The 26,328-nt window shown below is 41.0% G+C and overlaps 1 protein-coding gene across 1 annotated transcript in view; it reads left to right on the top strand.

Moving 5' to 3' along the window:
- Positions 1-1,032: 1,032 nt before the first annotated feature.
- The window catches only part of LOC149313444 (cell division cycle 5-like protein), a 41,266-nt gene continuing 15,970 nt past the window's right edge, over positions 1,033-26,328 (top strand). Inside the window, exons 1-13 of the mRNA XM_089519120.1 lie at positions 1,033-1,176; positions 3,144-3,247; positions 5,201-5,362; positions 6,160-6,287; positions 8,109-8,208; positions 10,122-10,340; positions 11,817-11,961; positions 12,361-12,549; positions 13,681-13,829; positions 14,370-14,532; positions 16,935-17,099; positions 21,830-21,910; positions 25,042-25,287. Coding sequence (XP_089375246.1) covers positions 1,132-1,176; positions 3,144-3,247; positions 5,201-5,362; positions 6,160-6,287; positions 8,109-8,208; positions 10,122-10,340; positions 11,817-11,961; positions 12,361-12,549; positions 13,681-13,829; positions 14,370-14,532; positions 16,935-17,099; positions 21,830-21,910; positions 25,042-25,287 — 1,896 coding nt within the window. The 5' untranslated portion in view covers positions 1,033-1,131. The remainder of the gene's footprint in view (positions 1,177-3,143; positions 3,248-5,200; positions 5,363-6,159; positions 6,288-8,108; positions 8,209-10,121; positions 10,341-11,816; positions 11,962-12,360; positions 12,550-13,680; positions 13,830-14,369; positions 14,533-16,934; positions 17,100-21,829; positions 21,911-25,041; positions 25,288-26,328) is intronic.

Here is a 26,328-nt window from a genome sequence, read left to right as displayed (position 1 = left end):
GCTTTAAATTGTTGGTGCCGCCTTGAGTCCCGATATCAGGAGAAGGGCAGGATTTTAATAACTAAAGTAATACCAATAATAATAATAATAACAATACCTGCTACAATTTGCTCTTCTTTGGAGCAGAGCAGTGGATTAGTGGATACTTAGGCCTGTTACAGACTGCCAAAATAAAGCTGCTTGGGGTCTCTTTGGAGGTATGCTGTTTAAATGATGCATGGGTCCTAAGAGTCTGGAGGTCGCGCCAAAGCCACACTCCATTCCTAAGCACTGGAGGGCAGCTTTGGTGCAGCTTCTGGATTCTTAGGATGCATGCATCATTTAAACAGCATACCTCCAAAGAGACCCGAAGCAGCTTTATTTTGGCAGTCTGTAACAGGCCTTAGCCACTTGGTTTGAAGCCTTAAATTTTTTTGCATGGTCCCAAGAAAGTTTCTCATGGGATAATTACAAGATATCCCTGAAAGCAGTGTCTGGAGTGACTTCCAAAACAAATGTGGATTAAGGGGAAATCTGTGCCATTTGGTTATTGGCATTTAAAAAGTTAGCACTTCTTAGTTAAAGCAGCAATATTGCTTCTGGTATGATCAGTCTCCCATTTGTACTCCGCTTGGGCGACTGACCAATGATAACTTCTGCTTCTTCCACATTCCTTGCAAACTCTGTGCTGAAACCAGGAGCCCTAACTGTCCCTTTAAGAGATTTTGGACTTCAACTCCCAGAATCCCACGCTATTCGCCAACACAGCTGAGGCTTCTGGGAGTTGGAGTCCCAAAGCTCTTAAAGGGCACATTTCAGGGAGCCACTGGTCTAAAGAGGAAAAAAAGGCTGAAGCCCCAATTGCGGCTTCAAGATGGAGCCAGCCCAGCCAACCATGTAACGATACGGGGGAAAAAACAAAAGTCACCTAACTGCGCATGCGCACTAATCATCGCGGCAACTGAACGCCGCGCCCACCGAAGGCGCTTCTTCCGCTTCCGGTCCCCGAGTGCGCATGCGCGGCCACCTTTTTTTTTTTTCCCCTCCGGAAACTGCGCCTGCGCGGGTTCGAGAGCGCTTCCCTTTAGCCGCGTTCCGTCCTCTGCGCCGTTTCGCTCCGCTGTTGCCGCCGAGGCTTTCGCTGCCGCCAAGATGCCGCGGATCATGATCAAGGGGGGCGTGTGGCGGAACACCGAGGTAGGCCCCGGACTCCCCCCCGGTGGCCCTTCCCGACGGAGACCGCCTCCTCCTCGCCCTGGGCCCGGAAGGGGGCGGGCAGCTCTGAGCCATGTTTCCTCATAAACCCTACAGACTAATGGAGCCTCCCCGCAAAGGCCTTTTCCTCAGCGGGGCTGAAATGGCTAGCCCTCGCCCTTCCTCTGCCCGCTTTCCTGGTCCCATCCCTACTCTTCGTTCCCCGAACCCTCGGTCAGGTCCCCAAACTGCACCCTTTGTTAAGACATTTTGGACTCCATCTCCCAGAATCCTCAGCCGTGTTGGCCAATAGCCTGGGATTCTGGGAGCTGTAGTCCAAAGTCCCTTAAAGGGCACAGTTGGGGGACCACTCCTTCTCTATATATACCCATACTCATTTATCTATCTATGTCTCAACGTCTATGTTACATATATTTGTACATAGACATACCTATATATGCCCTTTAAGAGCTTTTGGACTCCATCTCCCAGAATCCTCAGCCATCTTGGCCAATAGCCTGGGATTCTGGGAGCTGTAGTCCAAAATCCCTTAAAGGGCACAGTTGGGGGACCACTCCTTCTCTATATATACCCATACTCATTTATCTATCTATATCTCAACGTCTATATTACATATATTTGTACATAGACATACCTATATATGCCCTTTAAGAGCTTTTGGACTCCATCTCCCAGAATCCTCAGCCATGTTGGCCAATAGCCTGGGATTCTGGGAGCTGTAGTCCAAAATCCCTTAAAGGGCACAGTTGGGGGACCACTCCTTCTCTATATATACCCATACTCATTTATCTATCTATATCTCAACGTCTATATTACATATATTTGTACATAGACATACCTATATATGCCCTTTAAGAGCTTTTGGACTCCAGCTCCCAGAATCCTCAGCCATCTTGGCCAGTAGCCTGGGATTCTGGGAGCTGTAGTCCAAAATCCCTGAACGACGAGCACAGTTTGGGGCCCGCTGATTTAATGCCAGGCCAGCCCTGGCTCTAGGGTCGCCCTCTGCTTCGCTCCTTATAGTCATAGAATCATAGAGTTGGAAGAGACCCCAAGGGCCATCCAGTCCTACCCCATTCTGCCATGCAGGAAATCACAATCAAAGCATCCCCAACAGATGGCCATCTAGCCTCTGCTTAAAGACCTCCAAGGAAGTATGCTGTTTAAATGAAGCATCTTAAGCGTCACCTGCAAATGTGGTCACCTTATGCTAATTGTTAACTCGAGAACATCCTTAAACATAATACAGATTTTGGGGATCTCGCTTCAGGGATCACCAAACAGGAAGACAAGTAGCCATCATTGGCAAACAGACACGAGTCCATTTTCTGTAGGAATCATTTGACAGCCGGTTCTGTAAAGCTCCTCTGAAGGTTCAGTTTGAGCTTCAGATCCTCTAAAATGGTTCTCATTGTTATATCATATCAGTTAATTAATTTGTAGTTAGAAGAACTAACACACCTGTTGATGAGTAAAATAGCTTTCTTTTCCTAATAACGTCAAAATGTTGAGTTATCACAGTATTCGGTTGCTTAGTATTTGCTTGACCAGCTGTAGGTAAACTCCTTCCAAAGCCAAAGGCTACACATAGAATATACAGAAAGTTTGCTGAATGTAATTTATTGCCTCTTCACTCCCACAAAGAGCAAAAAATAACAATTTTCAGTTGCTAAAATGCATCTAGGCATTTTGTATTAAGCAAAAAACCCAGTGTTGATATTGGGGAAAAAATCCAGCGATGTTGTGCTGGAAAAAGGTGTGAAGTTCCTTGATTTACACAGTATTGTGATGGAGTTTTGTTACACAGCCTCATGGAGGCTTGCCCACTGTTATTCAACATGTAATAATAGCGTAGTGTAAGGCTGAATATTTTTGTGTTGTCGTATTTTTCTTGTTGTCTGTGAAAATACTGTAAGGAATACAAATAAATATTTCTTTTTTTTTTTTAGGATGAAATCCTTAAAGCGGCTGTAATGAAATATGGCAAAAACCAGTGGTCTCGTATTGCCTCTTTGCTGCACAGAAAATCAGCTAAACAGTGCAAAGCCAGATGGTATGTAATAGGATGTAATACCTTGTGTGTGGAGTGGGGGGCTGGCGGTGGATTGGAGATGCTTTTCCTTTTTTATCAAACCATTTCTCTGTTGTCTCTTACCACACCAAGGACCTTGAGGTGAAGTACAGTATTTAAAACATTGAATACAGTCAGTCAGTCAACTTTTATTAGGCATAGAAAAACAACATGCATTTACATTAAAACTTTAGGGTCGTTGTTAAAATTTAAGCCATAATCTTGTTGCCTCCACCAGAAAATTGGCCATTTAAATTCCTTAAAATTGTTCAAAAGCCACAGACAAAACAGCCTTTGTAGGCATCCCTGATTTTAAGGATTGAAGGCCATATAAAGTAGTTTTTAATAGTTGTCAGAAGTTCTAAAAGGTTGGAGACCTTGGGAGGAAATTCTGTAATTGGAGTACAGTGGGCCCTCAGTATCCGTGGAGGATCTGTTCTAGACCCCCACCCTGCGGATACCAAAATCCATGGATGCTCAGGTCTCATTGTCCTTAATGGTGGCGTGGCCATGTGGCTGCACCACCATTAGGAAGAATAGGACTGGAATCCTCCCATTCCTTATCTCCTTCCTTACCTCCTTTCTTCCTCTCTCTGCCTCCAAGTCTTCTGCCCCAGCTTGGCTTTGGGGGCGGAGTCTTGTGCCAGTCAGCTGGGGCAGGGCTTGAGTCTCAGAGCCCCTGTCCCCAGGCCGAGCACCTGGAATGGAGCCTCCGGGCTCCGAGGCCCAAGCTCCAGCCCTGGCGCTAGCTCCTTCTGTCCAACAGGGCTTCAGAGACAGTGCTAGGTTTTGAAGCCCCATTGACTGGAGGGAGCCAGGGCTGGGTCTTGGAGCCCATGGGCTCTGATACTTAAGCTCCAGCCCCGGCTGACTGTGTGCTAGACTACGTCTCCAAAGGCAAGCCAGGGCAGAAGCATCGCCATTGGGGACAATGTGGGCTTGCCATCCACAGATGCACAAGTCATATCTGAAATCCCAAGTCATATCTAACGAGACTGCTGGCAAAAGCCTAACTGCCATGTTTTGTGTTAGCTCTGACTTCTGGGCACTTTTCAAGAGCATTAGAGTATCCTCTAAGGCATTAAGTACTGTGGCCACATCTGCTTCCGCTCGGAAAAGGTTCAGTTGGCAAACAAACTGATACTGAACTGGGCAAAGGCCACAGAAGTTACGTGGCATTCTGTGCGCAGCACTGGGTGCAAGAGCACACCCAAGTTACAAACCTGATATTTCAGATGGAGTACAACCCCATCCAGAACAGGTCCTAATCCCAACTTTAGGTTAATTTTCTAGTGGCCAACCAAAATTCCATCTTGTCTAGATAGAACCTCAAATTATTCAGCCACATCCAATCCTTCTCTGCTTCCAGATTGTGATTTAAGACTGCCACAGCCTTCTTGGCATCAGTTGTAAAAGAGAAAAAAACCTGGATATCATTGCCAAACTGTTAACTTCCTCCCCACAGGTCTGGATGACCTCTGTAGCAGCTTCATGTAGATGTTAAGAAGCATAAAGGGCTTTTTAAAGTTCACCTAAAAAAAGCAAGGCTCCAGTTGTCTATGGCTAGCCTATACTAGTTTGGGGGAAAAGCAGTACATGTAAACATCATTTCTGCTCTGATTCATATTGGTGAAGAAGGGCAGTTTTGATACTGGAACTTAGGGACAATGTTGTTCTAATGCTAGGACAGTGTGATTCAGCAGATGTCATGCAGTCTTCGCCAAATATTGGTATCCTAAGACAAAGTTGTTTTCCCCTTTTACATCTACTGAAAATGTAAATATTTGCAAATGTATGAATGAGTGTGCCATAGTCATATTCTATTTTTATATTGTTATAAGATATGTTGATTTGAACTCTGCTTAATTGACAGGAGTCGATTGATTGTTTATGGACTCCTGAATTAATTATTTCCTTTTCACCATTTTGAATAAGGTATGAATGGCTAGACCCAAGTATCAAGAAGACAGAATGGTCACGAGAAGAAGAAGAGAAGTTGTTGCATTTGGCCAAACTTATGCCAACGCAGTGGAGGACTATTGCACCAATTATTGGGAGAACAGCTGCACAATGCTTGGAACACTATGAATTTCTGTTGTAAGTAATTCCCTTCTATAAGGGAAACACTGCTTGTTTGATGTTGGGAGGCTCTCTAGAGCAGTGGTTCCCAACCTGGGGGTCGAATTACAGTTTCATAGGGGTCTCGAGGGACCCCCCTCAGAGCACCACTTTTCAAACAAAGGGCCTCCAAGCTAAGCTCATTAAAGCAGCAGCCATCTCCAGGCCTCTCATTTGCTTAGCAACTGCCCATAGCCTCCCATTTCTTTCCTCTCTCAGGAACAATGAGCTATGCAAAAGGAAGAGAGACAGCACAGCCAATGAGTTCCAGTTTCACTTTGAACCACTACCCCTCTGCCCCTCTATGATGGGGCTTTCTGGACAGGTTTCTTCAGAGGGGGCTGGCCATTGTCACCCACTGAGGCTGTTTTTGTGATTAATCACTATGCTTTAGTTACGTTCAATTTGTAACAATGAAAATATGATTCATAACAGTAGCAAAATTAAAGTTATGAAGTAGCAACAAAAATATTTTTATGGTTGAGGGTCACCACAACATGAGGAACTGTATTAAAGGGTCGCGGCATTAGAAAGGTTGGGAACCACTGCTCTAGAGGCCTTCGTGTAGCAGAAGTGAATTCAGAAGAAAGCTTTTAAATATTTGATGTTGGGGAAATGATAACCCTACTCAGCAGATGCTGCTAAGTGATGGGAGAACTGTATGAGAGCTACTGCTTTCTCTGGTGCCTTTTTGTCAGAATTACAAGGAACGTGTCAAGTTTTCCTAGAGTATATTTGATTCATAGCTTAGTATTGCTGTATTTATATCATTGCAGAGATAAGGCTGCTCAGAGAGATAATGAGGAAGAAACTGCAGATGATCCCCGAAAACTTAAACCTGGGGAAATTGACCCAAACCCAGAAACCAAACCAGCTAGGCCAGATCCCATTGATATGGATGAAGGTATGCTTGAAACACTTTCTGTGAAATTGCTTCTTTTTGTTGCTACATCATCCCTTGACATATTAATCATAGCAACATGTGTCCTATATTTTATTTAATCTTATTTAATTTTATTTTCATGTGGCATATTTTCTTAACTTAAATTAGAGATGAGCAACTGTTTTGCTTTAGATGATTTTTGGTATTCAGGTCCACTAGCCCTAGCAAGCATACATAGTGATGAGGTATTATGGGAGACATCTGGAGGGCCACAGCTGTCTGTGAAATTTAAATGAATGGTATTGTTCTCCATTGGTATTGAGTATTTTTATACTATTCTATCTCTGTATTACAGTGATTTGCATAAGTATTCATTTCCTTTTACTTTTATATGTTTTGCTGATAAAAATTTGTCCCAGAATACTTGTAGTAATTGCTACCTAAGGTTCTTCTACCAAATGTTGACTCAGAAGTGAATACTTACACAACCAACAAGTTATTTACGTAACATTTGTGTCACTTTGTACCTTCATAGTGTTGAGTATCTTGTGTACATCAAGTGAAAACAATGCCAGTTAAATCCATTTGATGCACAGGATGTAACAAAATGAAGTGTGGAAAAATCAAGGGGGAAGGGGTGAAAGCATTATGTACATTGTATATGCAAGTCATTGTATGGCACAAACGTTCTCCCTTCAACAGTTTGGCTTTCTGTTTGTTGCTGAAAGTGTTGAGGATAACAACATTAGACAAGGACAATTTCAGTATAATAATAGTATTTGCAAATGTTTCCAGTTTTGCAGAAAACCTATTTCTTGGTTAAGTGTGTAAAGGATCATAGTCCAATGTTGCAAGGACAAAAAAAGGTTAATACAAGGCTTCTCTCTTGAAATACTGATGCCATGCCATTGTATTATGGGAAGAGAGGGAGGGAGGGAGCACATTGTCCAAAAGCAGTCCAGAAAACTTTCCAGCCCAGAAAACTCCCAAGGAGGCTGCTTGTAATCATCCTACAGCACTTCTGCATGGTCCAAACCATGGGGAGTTTCCTGGGTTGCTTTTTGATTGTCTGCGCCCTTGCCTGTTCCCTTGACAGCCTGATCTTGGGTGATAGCTATAGATGATTTTCCAGGGAGCCCATGCTGCTGCATGAGGGGGAGTGAGGGAGCACATTATTCCAAAGAAACCCAGCAAACTCCTACCTGGTGGTTGTTCTCTATAAATCAGGCCGGGCTGTCTCCCTCCATCTGTCCCAAGGGCAAGATATGTTGTTCAACTTTGCATTCAATAGTATTGTACCATTAAACATCTTGATATTGCTGTGTCTCTTTGCCACAGAAACTGAACCAAACAGTAGCTGAACCTATGGCTGACAAGAAGTCCCTAACTACTGCAGCCTCCCATTCACCTGTCTGGTCCTTTGTATCTCTCCTGGCCGTATTTGTCATGACTTTGGACATTTATGTGTGGCTTGTCCGTGCCCCCCTATAACAGGCTCATAATGTGCAACAGAGGCAGTCGGGCTCTGGGAGGGCTCATGAGGCTTGCAGAGAGATTTGGAACTTGAGATGAAAATTATGAATCCCTGTTAAAGATGGTATAGGGCAGCCCCTGACGTGGCACCAAATTATCCATGAATAATCTAATTTGTGAAAGCCAAATGCATGAATATTGAGGAATGCTTGTAAAAGAAAATCCTGATAAATGTTCAGAGGAGTCATAAGTAATAAATAAATAAAATAATAATAAGTAACCTGGATTCTGTAGTAGTTTACAGATTTTTCCCATATGATGCCAGCTGTAAATGAGAAAGTGTTCATTTTGTACGTATTGCTTTTCCAGATGAACTTGAGATGCTCTCTGAAGCTAGAGCCCGTTTGGCTAACACTCAGGGAAAGAAAGCCAAAAGGAAAGCAAGAGAGAAACAGCTGGAAGAAGCAAGGTCAATATTGTTTGTTTTAAGGGTTTCTGGACTCATTTACAGTGGTTTCTAATCAGAATTAGGTTGAGATAATATGCTTTTCATCTTTTCAGATGTCCTGTAGCTGATTTGTGGTTTCCTAATCATATGTGATTAATGGCAGTAGGGTGATAATTCCTTCTTTGCAACGCCTGATTTTTGGGGCAATGGCATCTTAAAACTGGCAGCCCTCCTGTATGCTTCTGAGCTAACAGACATCCTGTTGATATTTTGACAGGTTGATGTAAAAATATTGTGGAAAGAATAGGAAGAAGTCATGAATATCAGTGCAACTGTGCCATATTCATATTTTCCTCCTGTTCTTCTCCGTTTTGTCGGTGATGAGTTTGGTTCATCATTTCCATGTATTAGACTAATAGAATCATAGAGGTGGAAGGGCTATCCAGTCCAACCCACTGCCATACAGGAATACACAATCAAAGCACCCTTGACAGATGGCCATCCAGCCTCTGTTTAAAAACCTCCGTAGAAAGAGATTCTACCATTCTTTGAGACAGCGTGTTCCACTCTTGAATAGCTGAAAGTCAGCACATGTGAGGCTAGTATTTTAGTGGCTGCAATGTTGAATTTGATGTGCAATTCCCAATTTCAAATCGTTTTCAGCAGTGAGGTTTATGGGGGTGGCCTGGAGTTTGTTAGTGCTTGTCTGTTTAGCATTCCACATTTATTATAAAACCATGTAGTATTTTGGAAGAGTGGCTGTTACTTTTTATGTGCCTTCCAGTTGTTTCCTAAGGCAAATCTATAATGAATAAAGGGGAATTAGTTCTACAGTCAATGAGAAAAGGTCCATTGAATGACTATACATTCTAAGTCGACCTGTGTGTAGAATTCAGAGATACTGATATTTATCAGAGATGTTACCCTGGAATATCAGTATGTAAAGGGATCTTGTAGCACTTTTTGTGCAACTAATTGTGCAAAAGAATTTGCAGCAAAAGTTTTCATACTTGTGGTTTACTACTTGATATAACACATATATTAGGAATGAGAATACACAAAAAGTGTGTTGCAGAACATTTCAGTCTTCAGTGCAGGAGACCTTGAATAAAAGAACTGCAAAGGAAGATTGCATTGAGAAATAGCTGGATTCAAATATCCACAAACTAACCCATCCGCAGTGGGTTGAACTAAGACAGTGGCTTCCTGGCACACTATACATATTATAACACTGGTTAACGTGCCAGCCTCACAAGGATGCTCTTAGCTAGTTTATCATATTTCCTTTCCGTTTCCAGACTCCACATACCACATTAATGGAGCTCTGGTGGTTAAATGCCTGTACTGTAGCTACTCACTCACAAACCGCAAAGTTGTGAGTTCAGTACCAGCCAAGGGCTGAAGCTCGACTCAGGCTTGCATCCTTCCGAGGTTGCTAAAATGGTTACTCAGCTTGTTGGGGGCAATTAGATTACACTTTGTAAACTGCTCAGGGAGTGCTTAAGTGCACAATAAGCGGTATAGAAATTTACATGCTATTGCAAATTCCAGAATTCCCTCCTCCATTCATGTGGTCATCCACCCACCCTGGCTTCAAACAACATCATTCCTCCTGCCTTTGTTCCTCAGTGACCATAGTTAAAACTGAACTTGTCACCTCATCCTCATACCTAGGTTTTGCATTCTAAGGCTATTCTTATAGTCTGATTATACAGCTCCATGCATCTGAGGAAGTAGACCAAGTCTACTAAAACTTATGATACAACTTCTTTCACACAGTCTTAAAGGTGCTACAAAATTTCTTTGCATAAGTCAACATGTATGGAAGTTCCATTGATTCAGTGAGTCTGCTTTGGTTAGAGAAATAGGTGGTTTGTCCTTTCTTGCAATTCGTAGCATTTTAAAATTTGGTTTAAATTATTCCACTTTGTTAGGCGGCTTGCTGCTCTTCAGAAGAGAAGGGAACTTCGAGCTGCAGGGATTGAGATCCAGAAAAAAAGGAAAAAAAAACGAGGAGTGGATTACAATGCTGAAATACCATTTGAGAAGAAGCCTGCCCCTGGCTTTTATGACACATCAGAAGAAAACTACCAGGCATTAGATGCAGATTTTAAAAAGCTACGGCAGCAAGACTTAGATGGGGAACTGAGATCGTAAGTTGATTATTGAGTCAAGGTTGCGCTCAAAAAAGCAAAAAGATGCAAAATAATACTTGTAATATAAATATTTACGTAAAACATTAATGTTGTTGCTAACCTTTATGTCTTACAGAGTTTAAAATTTATATTCATAACTTATTATAACAAAAAAAGAAAACGCATTTCTCACTATCAATGAAAAGAAAATACAGTGTGGCCACATTATACACAGCTTTGAGCATATGTGTTGAAGCCACGCAGGAGCGCGCAGGGCGGCATGTCCTATTCAAATGCTGCTGCACACACGAGCCCCATTAAAGTGAATGAGGGCTCAAGCATATGTGGAATTCGCCTTCTGCGGGGTGGGGGGGAGGTCTGGAATGGATCCCCTGCATAAGGCAAGGGTCCACTGTAATCATAATTTGTTTAGTTATCTGTTGAATATTCAGAACACAATGTTGGGTCTGATAATGGTAAAAGCTTTGGTGATTCAAATTAATGTGACAATTAATTTTTACCTTTCCCTTTTTATCTTCAACAGACTCCACACATAACTGTTCCAGAGAGGAGTAGTAGTAGTAGTAGTAATAATAATAATAATAATAATAATAATAATAATAATAATTTATATTCTGCTTTTTCTCAAGGAGTCAAAGTGGATTACAGCTTTGAGTATCCCATCCCTTTTGAACAGGGAGGTGGAGTTTGGTCTGCTGACAAATTGCAATTTGTTGGCAGATGAACATGATTAGATACAACCTGTAATTTTAAATTCCTTGCTACTTATTTCAAAACTCTTTAGAAAAAACTTTAAATCTTGGGCTGAAAATAATATTGCATGTATGGTTGTATAGCTCTAGTGCCATTAGCTGTAGCGATTTAAAATGTTAATATTATTGGTATTTCTCTTCAAAATAAACAAAATAAGATTGATTTATACACAGTCATAGATATTTCCAAGTCCTAATACCTTACTGAAGGAGCATGATAATGTGATTAACTAACTGTATGTGGATGAGCTGCAAGGTGAGAATTGAATAAGAGAAAAACGGTTATTGGAAGTGATTTATATTCTGTTTGTAGCTTTGCTAATTTTATAGTGCTGTAAAGTGAAGGATTTATCCAAAATAAAGCATTCCAGACAAATTTGTCAAGGATCTTTAGACATCCATGCTAAATACTAGTAGAATGTCATATGAAACAGAAAAAGACCCAGTCACTGTCACTTTGCTTTTGGTTGCAGTGTTATTACTCTAACATGGAGAATAAGCAGTGACAATTTGAATTTTGACAATTTTGAATTTTTCCCCTTGAAAATTTATACTTTTCTCTGGCGTATAAATCATATTATATGCCAGTTAAAAGTAATGGTTTTAGTTCTGCCTTGAAGCACTTAACATACTTAAGCAATTCCATTCCTTTCTAAATTTATTACTGTTTTTAAAATTAAGTTACTTGTATGTATTTAAGAGGGCTTTTAATTTTTTTCAGGGAAAAAGAAGGTAGAGAGCGAAAGAAAGACAAGCAACAATTGAAACGGAAAAAAGAATCTGATTTACCATCAGCGATTCTTCAGACTAGTGGTGTATCAGAATTCACTAAAAAAAGAAGTAAATTGGTACTTCCAGCTCCTCAGGTAAATTTGTTGTTCCTATCATCATCGGAGGGGCCACATTTGCTATGAATCAATCTTCTTTTTTACTTAAGCTGTAAATGTAGATATATAATGGGAAGGGTGAAACAGAGAGAGGGCGAAGCCAAGTGAAAGAAATGTTTTTGAGGAAAATTTTCACTTCGAAAGCCTAGCATTGTGTGAATAATACATTGAAGAACTGGGAACTTAAAATGTTACATGAAATTCCTGGATAAATTAATGACTTAATTGGCATATTGATTTTAAGCTCTATTGTAGTTTGTATTGTTTCATTATTACTGTATTTTCTGATGTCAGGTTTGGGCTTTTACTGTGTTTTTGCCAGTGCACTGGGAATCTTTTTTTGTGCGCAGTGCAATTACTAGATTTATCCTTTGTAAGATTTCAGACACAGAACTTGAAGAAGTGGTAAAAGTTGGCCAAGCAAGTGAGATTGCACGTCAAACAGCTGAGGAGTCTGGGATTACAAATTCTGCTTCTAGCACACTGTTGTCAGAATACAATGTTACCAACAACAGCATTGCCCTTCGAACACCCAAAACTCCAGCAGCGCAAGACAGGATCCTACAGGTATAGCCTAAATCTGATACAATGTTTGATTTAAAAATTCTCCTGGAATTATTGTATCGTATTCCATTGTGACGTTTTATGAAGTAATTGACTGCTAAGATCTAGGATGAGAACGTTCTGCTTCCTGGCATGCTATATGACTTGATGTGTATGGCCTTCTCTTACTTGAAGCATAACCAGACTGGAGAGGAAGGAAAGATATAAGAAACAGTTAAAATATAGAGTAAGAAAGTTGAACCCTGATTAAGCCACATTTGCTACCATGTTTAGAGGTAGTTATTTCTGGAAGGAATGGGGAGCCCAAGATATTAACAGAGGTAGTAACACTAGTTTCTTGCCATATTTTAAGACTTCACTTTTTAAAAATTGCATTTTCTTTGGTTTTGGCAGGATTTAATACTTTCCAGGTGGTTTCAAAGGGGGGGGGGGGGGATATCGTATATACAGTGTACCCACGTCATACGTGGGCGCCTTTTATGTGGCTTTCAGCTTATGCTGAAAGCCGCGTGACGAAAACAAAATAGTGTCCATGCCGCGCCGCATGCACGGGTCCTATTATTGTTAATGGGGCTAGAGCATATGCGCTATTTGCTTTACGCTGGTGTGTGTGTTCCAGAACAGATCCCCACGTAAAGCAACTGCGCACTTACTCAACTATAAGTTGACCTCATGTATAAGTTAAGGGCATGTTTGGGGGCTAAAATTATAGATTTTGATATGACCCATGCATAAGTCGAGGGTAACATTTAAGGGTATGTGACAAAAGGTATATAGGATGAAGCAAAGGAAAATGATGCCAAACAATGTAACAAAATTCCAGCAGGCATAACTGTGCTCCCACTAAAGGCTGCATAGATGAGAGAGCAGAGGGGAAGTCAGTTCTTTCAGGACAGATTACATTTTTGTCTTTCAACAAGGGATGTTTCCCTTTTTATAAGAGTTAAAGTACAGTACTTACATTGACCCATGGACAAGTCAACTCAGTTTTTTGGGGTCAATTTTTTGACTAAAATTTCTAGTTTTAAACATAAGTATATATAGTAGTGAATCTTTTCCTTTGGCTATTAGTTTAGATAGGAGGTTTATAATTTTGAGATGATTATTTCATATTTTGCATGTCTTGCTTTATAGGAAGCTCAGAACTTGATGGCACTTACAAATGTTGACACCCCCTTGAAAGGTGGGCTTAATACACCCCTTCATGAGAGTGACTTCTCTGGGATAACACCTCAGAGACAAGTTGTTCAGACTCCAAATACTGTCCTTTCCACACCCTTCAGGTATGTCAAGTTGCTTAAAATTGTATGTATATGAAAAATGGACTCAGGTTTTCCTTTACTGAAACCAAAAATTTGGTATACTTTTAAAGTGATCATGCAGTCACCAAAGGATTTTCTGTTTAGTCTACAGTTTTAGACTGACTAGCTAGCCTGGCCAAAAATTGTAGTTACCAGTTTCCATCTTTTGGCGGAATCCACTGCAGCTTCCCTCTGATGATACCACCCCTGCCACTTGAGTGCTGATTCAAAACTAAGAGTAAATAGAAAGCTGTTAACAAGTATTCTGACAGATGTATACATTTTTGTTATTCTGTGCTTTGAAGTTGATTCCAACTTATGACAACAGTGTCCTTGAATTTTCTTGGCAAAATTTCTTCCACTGTTTTCCTCCAAGACTGAGAGTATGACTTGCTCAGTAGCCATGGGATTTGATCCCTGGCCTCCCAGGGTCCTAGTCTCACACTGCATACACAAGACGTACACAAGAATTGTGCTACTTCATTCAGGTATATTGTAGCTGAGCAAAGATGTATATTTTAGGACACCTGTTCATGGAGCTGAAGGCCTGACTCCTCATAGCGGAATGACTCCCAAGCCAGTGGTGGGAGTGACTCCAGGCAGAACTCCGCTACGGGATAAACTAAATATTAATCCTGAAGAGGGAATGACAGATTATAGTGACCCATCATATACAAAACATTTGGTAAGTAGGTAATTATTTAATAACATAGCCTTCCATGTTTTATTTGCATGCAAATGGGCTGTTCCTGTATAGAACTGAGTTTGTAATAATGGTCATTGGCACAAAACAGGTGTGAAACAGAAAAACGTAGAAGACCTGAATCTTGAAAAATGGCAGGGAGGAGCTTTTTGAAGAATGGCAGAGGGATGACTCTAGGTTTTGTAATAGTACTGAAAATGGGAGGACTATTTTAATCTTTTCCTTCTCCCTTATCATCAATCTAACCACCCTTCCAGTAGCTGCTAATTGCTTTTTCATTAAACTAGAGGGAGATTCGAGTAGAGTATGGCAAGGTTCTGTTGTGGCCTTGTGACAGTGACTTAGAAGAGAATGTGGACAGAATCCTTATTAATTTTTAGATGAAACAGAAGTGGGTGAATTGACTAATATCCCAGAAGATGAGAAAGAAATTCAAAATTACTTTGACTGTTGGAAAACTGGTCTGAAACTAGTATTGTGAAATTTGACGGAGTCGTCCCAGGTTTTACACTGGGCCCTAAAAGGGGGATTGCGCAGATGCAGATAGATGACTTGACAGTAGTGCATGTGAAAAGTTATAAACTAAATGTGAATCAGTAGTGTAAAGGAGCTACAAAACCGAATAAAGACCTTTTAGACTAGTTCAATTGAACATGCATCAGTCTATGTTTCAAGAAATAATAGTTCTGCTTCATTTCACAGCAGCCAGACATCATCTGTAGTATGTGCCTGCTTGTTTAAGACAGATGACTGCCATCTTGTTGGTTATTCCCAACTAGATTAGACGTATTCAGTCTTTTGAATGTCCAACCCATATGTAGGCAAATCCTACTGATTGAATGGAATTTAAGCTGATATAGACAAACAGAAAAAGATTGAGAGGAAGGCAGTTAAAATGGTCAGTGATTTGGCAGCAAGTCCTGTGAGGCCAAGATGTAGAATATGTTTATGTTAGAAAACTTTAGAAAAGAGGAGACTGAGCAGACAAATGGTAGCACTCCTAAAAACATGAAAGCCTGTCACGTGAAAAAGGGCAAAATTTGTTGTTTGCAATCCCAGACAGTTGGACTAGATTTAATTTAATGTGTCGGCTTTGGGCTGTGTTGGGGACATGGCATTTACATGACGCACAGTTGGAAAGGCACCGAGCCCTCTCCAACCTGGAAGAGCTGGTACAAAAAGGAATGGCAAACAACTGCTCCTTGCCAATGCCTTGGTTGAGGGCATTGACAACCAAGTGGCCCGGATCAGGACTGGCTCCATGCAGTTTTTGCAATCCTTGCCTCTGGCCACTACATAGGCCTCTGATGAGAATTCAGTAGCTTTAGGTTTCCTTCATCAAGCAGGGAATTCGACTGGATGGCTCAAAAGCACCCTTCCAACTCTGTGACTGTCTTAAATATGATCTGAGTAGGTAGCAAATCTCTTGTAGAAGTTTGTTGCCTTAATCTTTGTATTAAAGATGGGTAATACTTTTAATTAGGACCACTAAAGTGCTACACAAGTCACACCTTTTTTTTTATTATACCTTCATGTTTCTAGTAGAAGATGATACATCTTAATCAAAGACCAGTTTGGCAAAAGTTTCTGATAAAAATTATTATCCCTCTGTGATTTTTGTTTTTCCAGGATAGATCATCCTTTGCTTTAAGGAAGCATGTGCCAGTTTAGAATAAGAGTAAATGCACAATAATTTTCCTATACGTGATTCTGGCTTTTTCTTACATTCTTTCATAGATATCTAAATTTCTACAGTTACAAATGGGCTATACAGACCGCCCCAAAGGGGCTGGATCGGTGTCACGGCAGCCAAACATTGCCCTATGATCCGACCTCTAGAGAGCACGAAAAGGAGCCTCAAAAGGGGCTCTATTTTGCACTCTGTAAAGGGCATCACAGCTGCAGCATCACAGCTTCGTGACACCCTTTTGGCGCTGCATCATGATATCGTGTACCATCTAGAAGGGCACACAGCATCATGATGTGACAGGGTGGAGTTACGGCATCCAGTGTGCGGATGCTGTGGCATGGCTCTGCCTATAGGCCGGCACAAAGTGCCAGTCTGTGTAGCCCCAAAGTTACTCGTTATTCGTTGTAGCTTCTTTATGTAGGTATATATAGCCTATGGATGTATACTGTGTGCTTCCTGCTGCTGTTATCATATATGGATAGCTGAAATACTAGCAATTACCTTCTCTTATTTTTTAGATTAGTCAATTAACACGACACTGGTTTGATAGGTAGCTCAGAGAAAAGGGAAAGTTATAAATAATGAATTGGTCTACTGTTAATTGATGGTCATGGAGAAGGCTGAAAAGTTAAATGGCTCATGTTGGGAAAATGAATATTTGGCTTGTATTTAATTTATTAATTTGTTTTAACAGGCAAGAGAATCCCGTGAAAATTTGCGCTTAGGTCTTATGGGCCTTCCAGCTCCAAAGAATGACTTCGAAATTGTTCTACCAGAAAATGCAGAAAAGGAGCTTGAGGATCATAACACAGATGATACACACATAGAAGATGCAGCTGATGCAGATGCTCGCAAACAGGTTTTTATTTTTACGCATTTTTATTTATTCGGTAGTAGAATTATCAGTAGTTGAGAAGATTCTGAAAATGAATGGTTCATAGGATAAGAAATGAATAGGAGGACTTAACATGTAGTTCTGTGCTATTTATTTATTATATGCAGTAATATACTCTCTGGGAGGCTAAAAACAATAAAAAGAATTAAAATAGCAAAACATTTACACAGCAGATATGGTTAAAAACAAGGGAACATAATGGTGGTATAATGTAGCCAGCCATTGCTGTGTGTCCAAAAACCAGAAGAATGATTAACAAGCAACCTTTTTTGGGAAGAGTATTAAAAGTCCTGCATCTGAAAAAGATTCCCCATCTACCTTATTTCAGCAGATTGGAGTGCCTTTAGCAAGGCCTCCCTCGTTGAGCCTGGTATGCAGGCAATTCATGTGGGAGAAGATGTTCTCTCCAGACCATAAAAGACTTTAGTGCAGTGAACTCCAAACTTTTTCCAGCTACCACCCACTTTTGTCTTGGGTGACAACCCTAGCACCTTGCCTTCCCCCCTCCTTCGGCATGCATATTTCTTATATTAGGTCTACTGTTCTACTGCAGATTCAAAATATCTTTCGTATTTTCTGGCATATAAGACAACTTTTTAGCCCTGTCTTATATGCCAGGCTAAGTGTTTGGTGGCCTCCACAAAGACAGGCAAATGGCATAGCCACCTCTCCATCTCCAGGGGGGATCCTTGCAGGCACCGTGGCTGGGCTCTGTTTCTTGCCGCCATTGATGGTTTCAGGGGCTGGAAGCCAGAAAAGGTGGCGGAGAAGCAGATTCAGAGCCGGTCCAGTAGGAGAGGGATGGTTGGGCCGAGGGAAAGAGCCGGCCCCTTATGCCCCGCCACTGCTGCCTGGGATGTGGTGTTGAGTGCCCCTTTGGGCCGGACTGCGGGAGGCCCTACTGCCACTTCTGACATCCCGCCTTCCAGGCCTCCATAGAGGCCCCCTCAAGCCGGCGCCCGTGGGCACCAGACCCCCTTAATTCGGCCTATAGTAGGCCAGGGCACTGCTTGCATGCGAGTTGGGGGTAGTCTTATACGCCCAGTCGGAAAATACAGTAATTGCTTTGTATGTGGTCACTCTGGGAACAAAACTGAGCAGCTGGGTTGATAGCAAAGAAGAAGCTTCTCACCCATACCACCTCTCTAGTAAAGGCCTGAGTGGGCAAGGGACATCTTGGTCGCTGCTCAGTTGCTACTTCCAAGGTAACCAGGTGCGAAGGGATAAGCTTTTCCTTGGCAAAAAAGGATTCTCAATCTTTCTTCATTGGGGAAGGGAAAGATGCAGCCAATGTGTGTGCCATTCTGAGCCATAGAGGCAATGTCTTGTGCCCAAGCCTTGCAAGAGTTTCCCAACCACCAGTGCCACCACCAGTGAAAGATGCAGCTAAGGGGTGAGCTAGTGTGGATAGGCAAAGGGTGGGAGACACCCCCACATGAAATGATCAGTGAGTCAACATTGAGGTTTGGAGGGACCTTGAACTGATGTTTCATGCAACCCTCGTCCCTACCATGGTCCTAAAGGCTGTTGGTTCCCCTTGTCTTTTGTTTGCACTAATACTTTGACTGAATCTTTTCACTGCTCCCCTGGAGGAGGGGTGTGTACTGCCCACTTTGGGAACCACTGTTTTAGTGCAATGTACGTAAATTTTGAACTGTGTTTAGGAAACAGAGAGGTAGTCATTGTAATTGTTTTAAAATTGGCAAGATTCATTGTTTTGGGCCTATACCAGTTAGTAGCTTAAGAGCTGTTTTGGACTATGGTACAACATCTGTACTCATGGGACAGGTAATGGTACCCACAGATTCACTTATTTATGTCTGAAAAAAGGTGCAGAATGGCCTGAAAAAATTGAATTGAATATAATAAAAATTAAGTTAAAATTGAAGTAATGAAGGCAACACTTAAGTAAACATTAAGTGGGATGGCATTTCCTGTGATGTATTCAGTGAGAAATGGAAGGGAATGTAGAGTTCCAGAAGTGAGGTGCAGTTCTATTGTGCTCTCTCATTGTTTTGTGCTCTCGTGTCTTCTAGCAAGGTTTTTTTCCTTGCTGTATAGGTTTCTTACTGTATGCAGTACAGTATGTGCTTAGTAGCCCTCTAACCTTGTTTTGATCTGATCTGATTGTAGTGTGGTTCTCTAAAGTTTTTGTGCATGTGTACAGTGAATTGCTTCTTTTTGGAAAGTGCTTCTTCTTTGAATGTGTCCTTTTTTTTTGGAAAATGCTTGTCATTGCAAAGTGCTTCTGCTTGCAAAGAGCTGGTGCTGTTAACAGTGGCCTCAAAGCACAAGAGTGGTGACACTGGCAAACTTGATAAGCCTAAGAGAATCTGTAAAGTGTTTCCTTTAAGTAGAAGGTGAAAGAGAAGAAATCGTGTGGTGAGGTTGCGAAGATCCTTGGAATGAATCGATCTTCCATCCATGAATTTGTGAAGAACGAAAAATAAATCTTTGCTAGTTTGGCTGGGGCACCTCAGACTGCAAAAGCCACACTGTATGAAAAGTATTTAATAAATATGGAGAAGGTCTAAAATTTCTGGATGGAAGATATGACCAGAAAACGAGTTTCTATCCAGAGCTAAGTGCTATGTCACAAAACTCTGAGTATATGGGAAGATGTCAGCAAGGCATCTCCTGAAATGAGTGACACCAATCCATTTATTGCAAGTAAGGGATAATTACACAGGATTTAAGCACAGGTTTGGGCTTAAAAATCTAACAATGACAGGAGAAGATGCATCTGCCAATGAGGTAGTGCTATCACATTTCCTGAAGGAGTTTAAGAAGTTAATTGAGAAGAAAGGATACCATCCAGTACATATGTTCAAGGGTGATGAAACTAGGCTCTTGTGGGGGGGGGGGAATGCCCACTAGAATGTGTATTCATAAAAATTCAAAGGTGGCACCAGAGCATAAAGCATGGAAAGAGAGATTAATGTTGATATGATTAAGCCTGGAATAGGGTACCAATACAAAAACCCATTATCTGCCTATGTTTGACAGAATAATAGGGTGTGGTTGATGGCCATCTTGTTTACAGAATGGTTTCACTGCATCCCAGAAGTGAAAAGAGAAAGGATTGTCCTATTGAAATTACTCTTAGTTGTAGTCAGTTCTCTTGGCTATCCTGAATCTGTATCCTATGAAAATGTAATAATAATAATAATAATAATAATAATAATAATAATAATAATAATAATAGTTTTTACATTTCCCACCTCTCCCTGCAGATCAAGGCAGGAGTACAACAGTAAATTTAAAATTAAAGTTCAGTTAAAATTACAGTGTATATAAAATATAGATGTTTTATTTTTTCCTCCCAGTAAAACTTCATTGCTTTAGCCCCCTGATCAGGACATCATTTATGAAGGCTACTTGGTGTTTGATCACATTTTATCAGCAATTGATATAGACCATAATGTGGACCTAATGCAGTGCTGGAAGTCATTCACTTTTGCTGACAATAACATTAATTAAAGCTGCAGTGGATGACTTAAAACAAGAAATTGTAAGATCCTGCTTGAAAAACCTAGAGTGAAGGTGTGGCTGATTTTCATTGATTCACAGGGATCAATGGAGAAGTTAGAAATAAGCAGTAATGCAGCACGACAGGTTGGTGGGGATGGGTTTGACAATATGCTTTTTAAAATATTTTTATTATGAAACAAAATCATAACATCCATAGCACACATTCAACAATACAATACATACAACCTAGCTAAACATAAATTCCTATTCTAAACAATAAAAATTTATACCTTTCAAACAAAACTTCCTTACTTTTCAAGTTTACCTGATTAATTATTGTATAGGTTTTTCTCCCTGTAAATTATCACATGTAAAGAGATTAATTCCACATAATTTTAACCAAACCATCATATTTGTAAATTGGTGTTTTTCAAACCTGTACTTCTGTACATTTTTCCGATTTTATTAATCCAGACCATTCTAGGTAACAAATCGAAGGATTCCAGTCCTTTTTGAATTTTTCTATAGTTGACAAGTTTGAGCGTGTCCAGAGGAGGGGGGTCAAAATGGTGAAAGGTCTGGTAACCATGCCCTGTGTGGAGCGGGCCTGTTTAGCCTGAAGAAGAGAGTGTGAAGAGGTGATATGATAACCTTGTTTAAACATTTGAAGGGGTGTCATATTGAGGATGGAGCAAGCTTGTTTTCTACTGCTCTGGAGAATAGGACCTGGAACAATGGATGCAAGCTACAGGAAAAGAGATTCCACCTAAACATTAGGAGGAACTTCCTGATAGTAAGAGTTGTTTGACAGTGGAACACACTGCCTCAGACAATGGTGCAACTGGTGGCTCTTGTGGTATTTGGATTCAGAAGTTAGTAGCCCTCAAGACTGATTTCACTTGTCATTTTTTTTTGGGGGGGGGGCACTACCTGGGTCAACTTACTCCACACAAATATTCCTGCTATTCAACCAATCTCTCCTTGGGTAGGTGTTCTAAAAGAATGGTCCTGGCTTGTGGCATGGTTGCATTATCTGCTTGATCCTCTTGGTTCCCCCCCCCCCCCCCCCCATTTTCGACTCTTATAAAGACACCCTTGCTAGAAGCAGTGCATTGTTATTTCATAATTTAATTTATTTTATAATTGAAATTTATAACTTGTTGCTGATAGTCTTAGGCTGTGTTGACAGCATTTGATCACAAATGTTTTCAATGTCTTTCTAGACTATTCGAGAAATGGAGCGTGTAAAGGCACTGAAGCGGATGCACAAAGCAATTCAGAAAGATCTTCCAAGACCCACTGAAGTATGTATTAAATGGAATTAACAAAGATAAAACATGTTTAAAGCAAGTGGTGTTTTGATGTTATATAGTGGAATGTTTAAAGGACATTTGTAAGTCACCCTATAGGAGCCAGCAGCTTGGCCAAATTTATTTATTATTATTATTTCTTTACTATGTATGTGTAATGTATGTCTCACCATTCTCCCAACAAGGGACCCAAGGTGGCTCATAACATAGAATCATAGAATCATAGAATCGTAGAGTTGGAAGAGACCACTAGGGCCATCCAGTCCAACCCCCTGCCATGCAGGAAATCCAAATCAAAGCATCCCTGACAGATGGCCATCCAGCCTCTGTTTAAAGACCTCCAAGGAAGGAGACTCTATCACCTTCCGAGGAAGTGCATTCCACATGATTAAAATAAGATGCAACAAAAAAAACTTGATACAAGAGTTAAAAACTATTAAGTTACCCGTCAAAACACTCATAATTTAAAACAGTATAAAATCATTTAAAGACATAACAACAAAAATAAATGCAACACACACGTTAATAGGTATTATAAGCCATTTTGCACCACCCATGAATCATCAGATTTTATATGTCATAGCACTCTGAATTGTGTCCAGAAACAAACCGGTAGCTACTGAAACTGTTTCAAACAAAGGATTTATATGTTCCACTCTAGCTACATTATTTTGAACCTGCTGAAGTTTCCAAACAGTTTCCAAAGATAGCCCTGTGTATAGTGTGTTATAGTTATCCCAATGAGATGTCCTCAAGAAGTGTCACCATGGCCAGATCTGACATCTAAAGGAACGGGCACAACTGGGACACTAGTTTTAACTATACACTGGCAACAACTGAAACTAGGATCGGAATCCAGCAGTACATGCAAACTACAAATCTGAAATATCTGGGGGAGTGTATCTCCAATCCTGCATAGGATGAATCTCTCATTCTTGATCTGCCTTTCAGCTGGCTGGGATCACCTCTGTTTTGTCTAGATGCTATTATTGGGTATGTAGGAATGCATATAGGGATGCAGTGGCTCAAGTGATTAAGATGCTGACTCTGTTGATTGCAAGATCGGCAGGTTGGCAGTTGAAGGCCCAGGTGCCGCATGATGGGGTGAGCTCATATCGCTAGTCCCAGCTTCTGCCAACCTAGCAGTTTGAAAACATGCAAATGCAAGTAGATAAATAAGTACCACTCCAGTGGGAAGGTAAACAGCATTTTGTGCAATCATGCAGGCCACATGATCACAGAGTAGTCTCTGAAAATGCTGGCTCTTCGGCTTAATAACAGAGATGAGCACCACCCCCTATGGTCGGACACGACTTGACAGCCTTATCAACGGAATACCTTTACCTTTTACTATTATTAGGTAGATTTGTAATTGCTACTGCCAGATGAATTTGTAATTGGTTGACTGGCCAAATCCAAAGGATGCTCACCAGTTGCTCCTTTTCATCCTGGAAATAAACAGCTAGTGAAGTTTCACACGGTTCTGTCCTGGGCCCAATGATATTCACCATCTTTACTAATGGATTGAATGAAAGAATAGAGTACATGGTTATAAGATTTACAGATAACCCAAAGTAGAAGGACTAGCTAATACTCGAGAGGACAAGATCAAAATGACCTTAATAGATGAGTAAGCCGAGCCAAAACTAACAAAATGAATTTTAGCAAGAAGATGTAAGGTACCACACTTAAGCAGAAAAAAGGCAGAAAAAAATGAAATGCACAGATATGGGATAGGGGATATCTGGCTTAACAACATTACATGTGAAGGATCTAGGAGTTCTAGTAAACCACAAGTTGAACATAAGTCAACAGTGTGATGTGGCAGCATGCATGGTTCTGACACTATGCGCCAGCTAAAAAGGCCAATGCAATTCTAGGCTGCATCAATAGAAGTATAGTGTCTAGATCAAGGGAAGTAATAGTGCCACTCTATTCTGCTTTCATAGAATCAATCCTTTGGTCAGGCCTCATCTGAGATACTATGTCCAGTTCTGGGCACCACAATTTTAAAAGGACATTGACAAGTTGGAGCATGTCCAGAGGAGGTGACAAAAATGGTGAAGGGTCTGGAAACCATGCCATATGAGGAACAACTTAGGGAGCTGAGTATGTTTAGCCTGGAGAAGAGAAGGTTAATAGGTGATATGATAGCCCTGTTTAAATATTTGAAGGGATGTCATATTGAAGAGGGAACAAGCTTGTTTTCTGCTGCTCCAGAGAAACATTGGATACAAGCTACAGGAAAAGAGATTCCACCTCAACATTAGGAGGAACTTTCTGACAGTAAGGGCTGTTTGACAGTGGAACACACTCCCTAAGAGTTTAGTGGAGTATCCACATTTGGAGGTTTTCAAACAGAAGTAGGATGGCCATCTGTTGGGAATGTTTTGATTGTGTATTCCTCCATGTCATGGCATCTACTGCAGCAAACACTGGTTTAGTGCTGAAATAGCTTCCTTGGAATTACAAAGGAGACAGAACTTGGTGTTGCCAGCATACACCAGCTGTTCTGTCTGTATATTGATAAAACCAAGCTTTTAGGGACCCCACAGGCCAACATCCAGAGTGCCAAACAGGAATTCCCCCTTATCACCATCTGAGATCTCTCCTCCAGGAAGGATCAAATCCATTTTAAAACAGTGACTTCAAGTCAAACTGAACTACCAGCCCTCCAGTTTGCTGGTTGGTAGGAAAAGCTTGTTGGAACACATACTCGACATCCCTTATTTTCTTCACAGAGTGAAGGGGCATTAGCTACAGATTACAAGGCAGCTAAGTAAAAATGAATAAAAGCAGCAAAACTTTCAGTGCTGTTCTTTATGTTCTCAGATTATGTCTTCCCAGGAGCCAGTTTTATAGATAGATTAATAACATTTTAACCATAACCTCTTGTATATATATTATCTGTGGTGTTTAGGATCCATGGTGGTTTTGCCTTTATAGGCTACTTTGAGACCCAGGAGAAAAGTTGTATATAAATAAAACAAAGCTGGACCTAAAGTATGTTGGTCTCTGGGACATGTATTTGCAGGACAAAACACACAGATCAAATATGAACAGTGTTACTAGGTATGTTGCAGAGAGAATGCTTTTAAAGGTTATTATGTATATTTTTGGCTTAGGTAAATGAAACAATATTAAGACCTTTAAACGTCGAGCCACCACTGACAGATTTACAGAAGAGCGAAGAGCTGATTAAGAAAGAGATGATTACCATGCTTCATTTTGATCTTGTGCATCACCCTTATGGAGAGCTCCTAGGTGGCAAAAAAGGGAAAGTCCCTGGATTTGGAACAAGTAGCACAGAACACATGACTTATCTTGAACACAATCCTTATGAGAAGTTTACAAAAGAAGATCTAAAGAAGGTACCTAGAGAATATATCTTTGTGTCATTCATGTTCGTTGTCTTGTCCCAAGGTACCATAGTACTGTATTTTGCAAGAGGAATACATACTCTGATAATCTCTAATAACAAGCAATTAATAACAATACCTTTATTGGGCCAACCAAAATGCACAGTTACATGTTGCAAACTTTTGAAGTCACCCTGGCTTCTTCATCAGGCAAACAGGAGAAAGAAATTGAAGATGTTAGTCTTAGGACTGCATTTGCTGTTTCTGGTCTTAGTTCAGATGTTAGGGAGGGCTATCTGCAGCTGGCACATCTGAACTAACACCAGAAACAGAAAATGCAGGCCTATGACTAACATCTTCAATTTCTATCTTCTGTTTGCCTGATGAAGAAGCCAGTGTGACTTCAAAAGCTTGCATGTAATTGTGCATTTTGGTTGGTCCAATAAAGGTATCATTGTTTGGATGTTATTGGATTTGCTGTATGACTAACATGGCTACCCCTTGATAATCAATAAAGCAGTGGTTCACAAAGTGGCCAGTACCACCACCTTGGTGGTGTGGAAAGATCCAGGAGGGTGGTGAGGGAAACTGGCAGTGGGGGGGGGAGTGTCATTTAAAATATTGGGGTGCGGGGAAGACAAGGGGAACCAGCAGCCTTTAAGACAATGATGAGGATGAGAAGCACATGTAGCCAGGGAAGAAGTAGCAGCAAAAAAGAGCTTTCACATTTGGGACCCTGCTTAAGCTTTGTGAGCTTCGCTGGGACTTGATTGTCAGTTTGGAGCTCCATTGCTGTTCCTGCTCCTGCTTTTGTAGGACAGGCCAAGAGAAGACATGGCAGAGGAAACAATGTGTGTGAGGTGGGGATGACAACCTTCAGCTGTGTGGGGAAGGCATGACTGAGGAGGGAGGTGGAGGAGTATCAGGTGAATTCTTCAGAAAAGTCCTTTGCTCTCTTACTCTCAGATTGAGAGTCCTTCACTGGGGAAAAAAGTGGGAAGCTGGCTGTGCCCCTCCTCAACCTTAGTCTCTTTGCACCCAGTCACCTTGGGA

This window comes from Sceloporus occidentalis, unplaced genomic scaffold (genome assembly GCF_023333645.1).
Source record: "Sceloporus occidentalis isolate IW3139 unplaced genomic scaffold, rSceOcc1.0.p SCAF_4, whole genome shotgun sequence".
NCBI lineage: Eukaryota > Metazoa > Chordata > Lepidosauria > Squamata > Phrynosomatidae > Sceloporus > Sceloporus occidentalis.
This window is presented reverse-complemented; position numbering and strand designations above follow the sequence as displayed.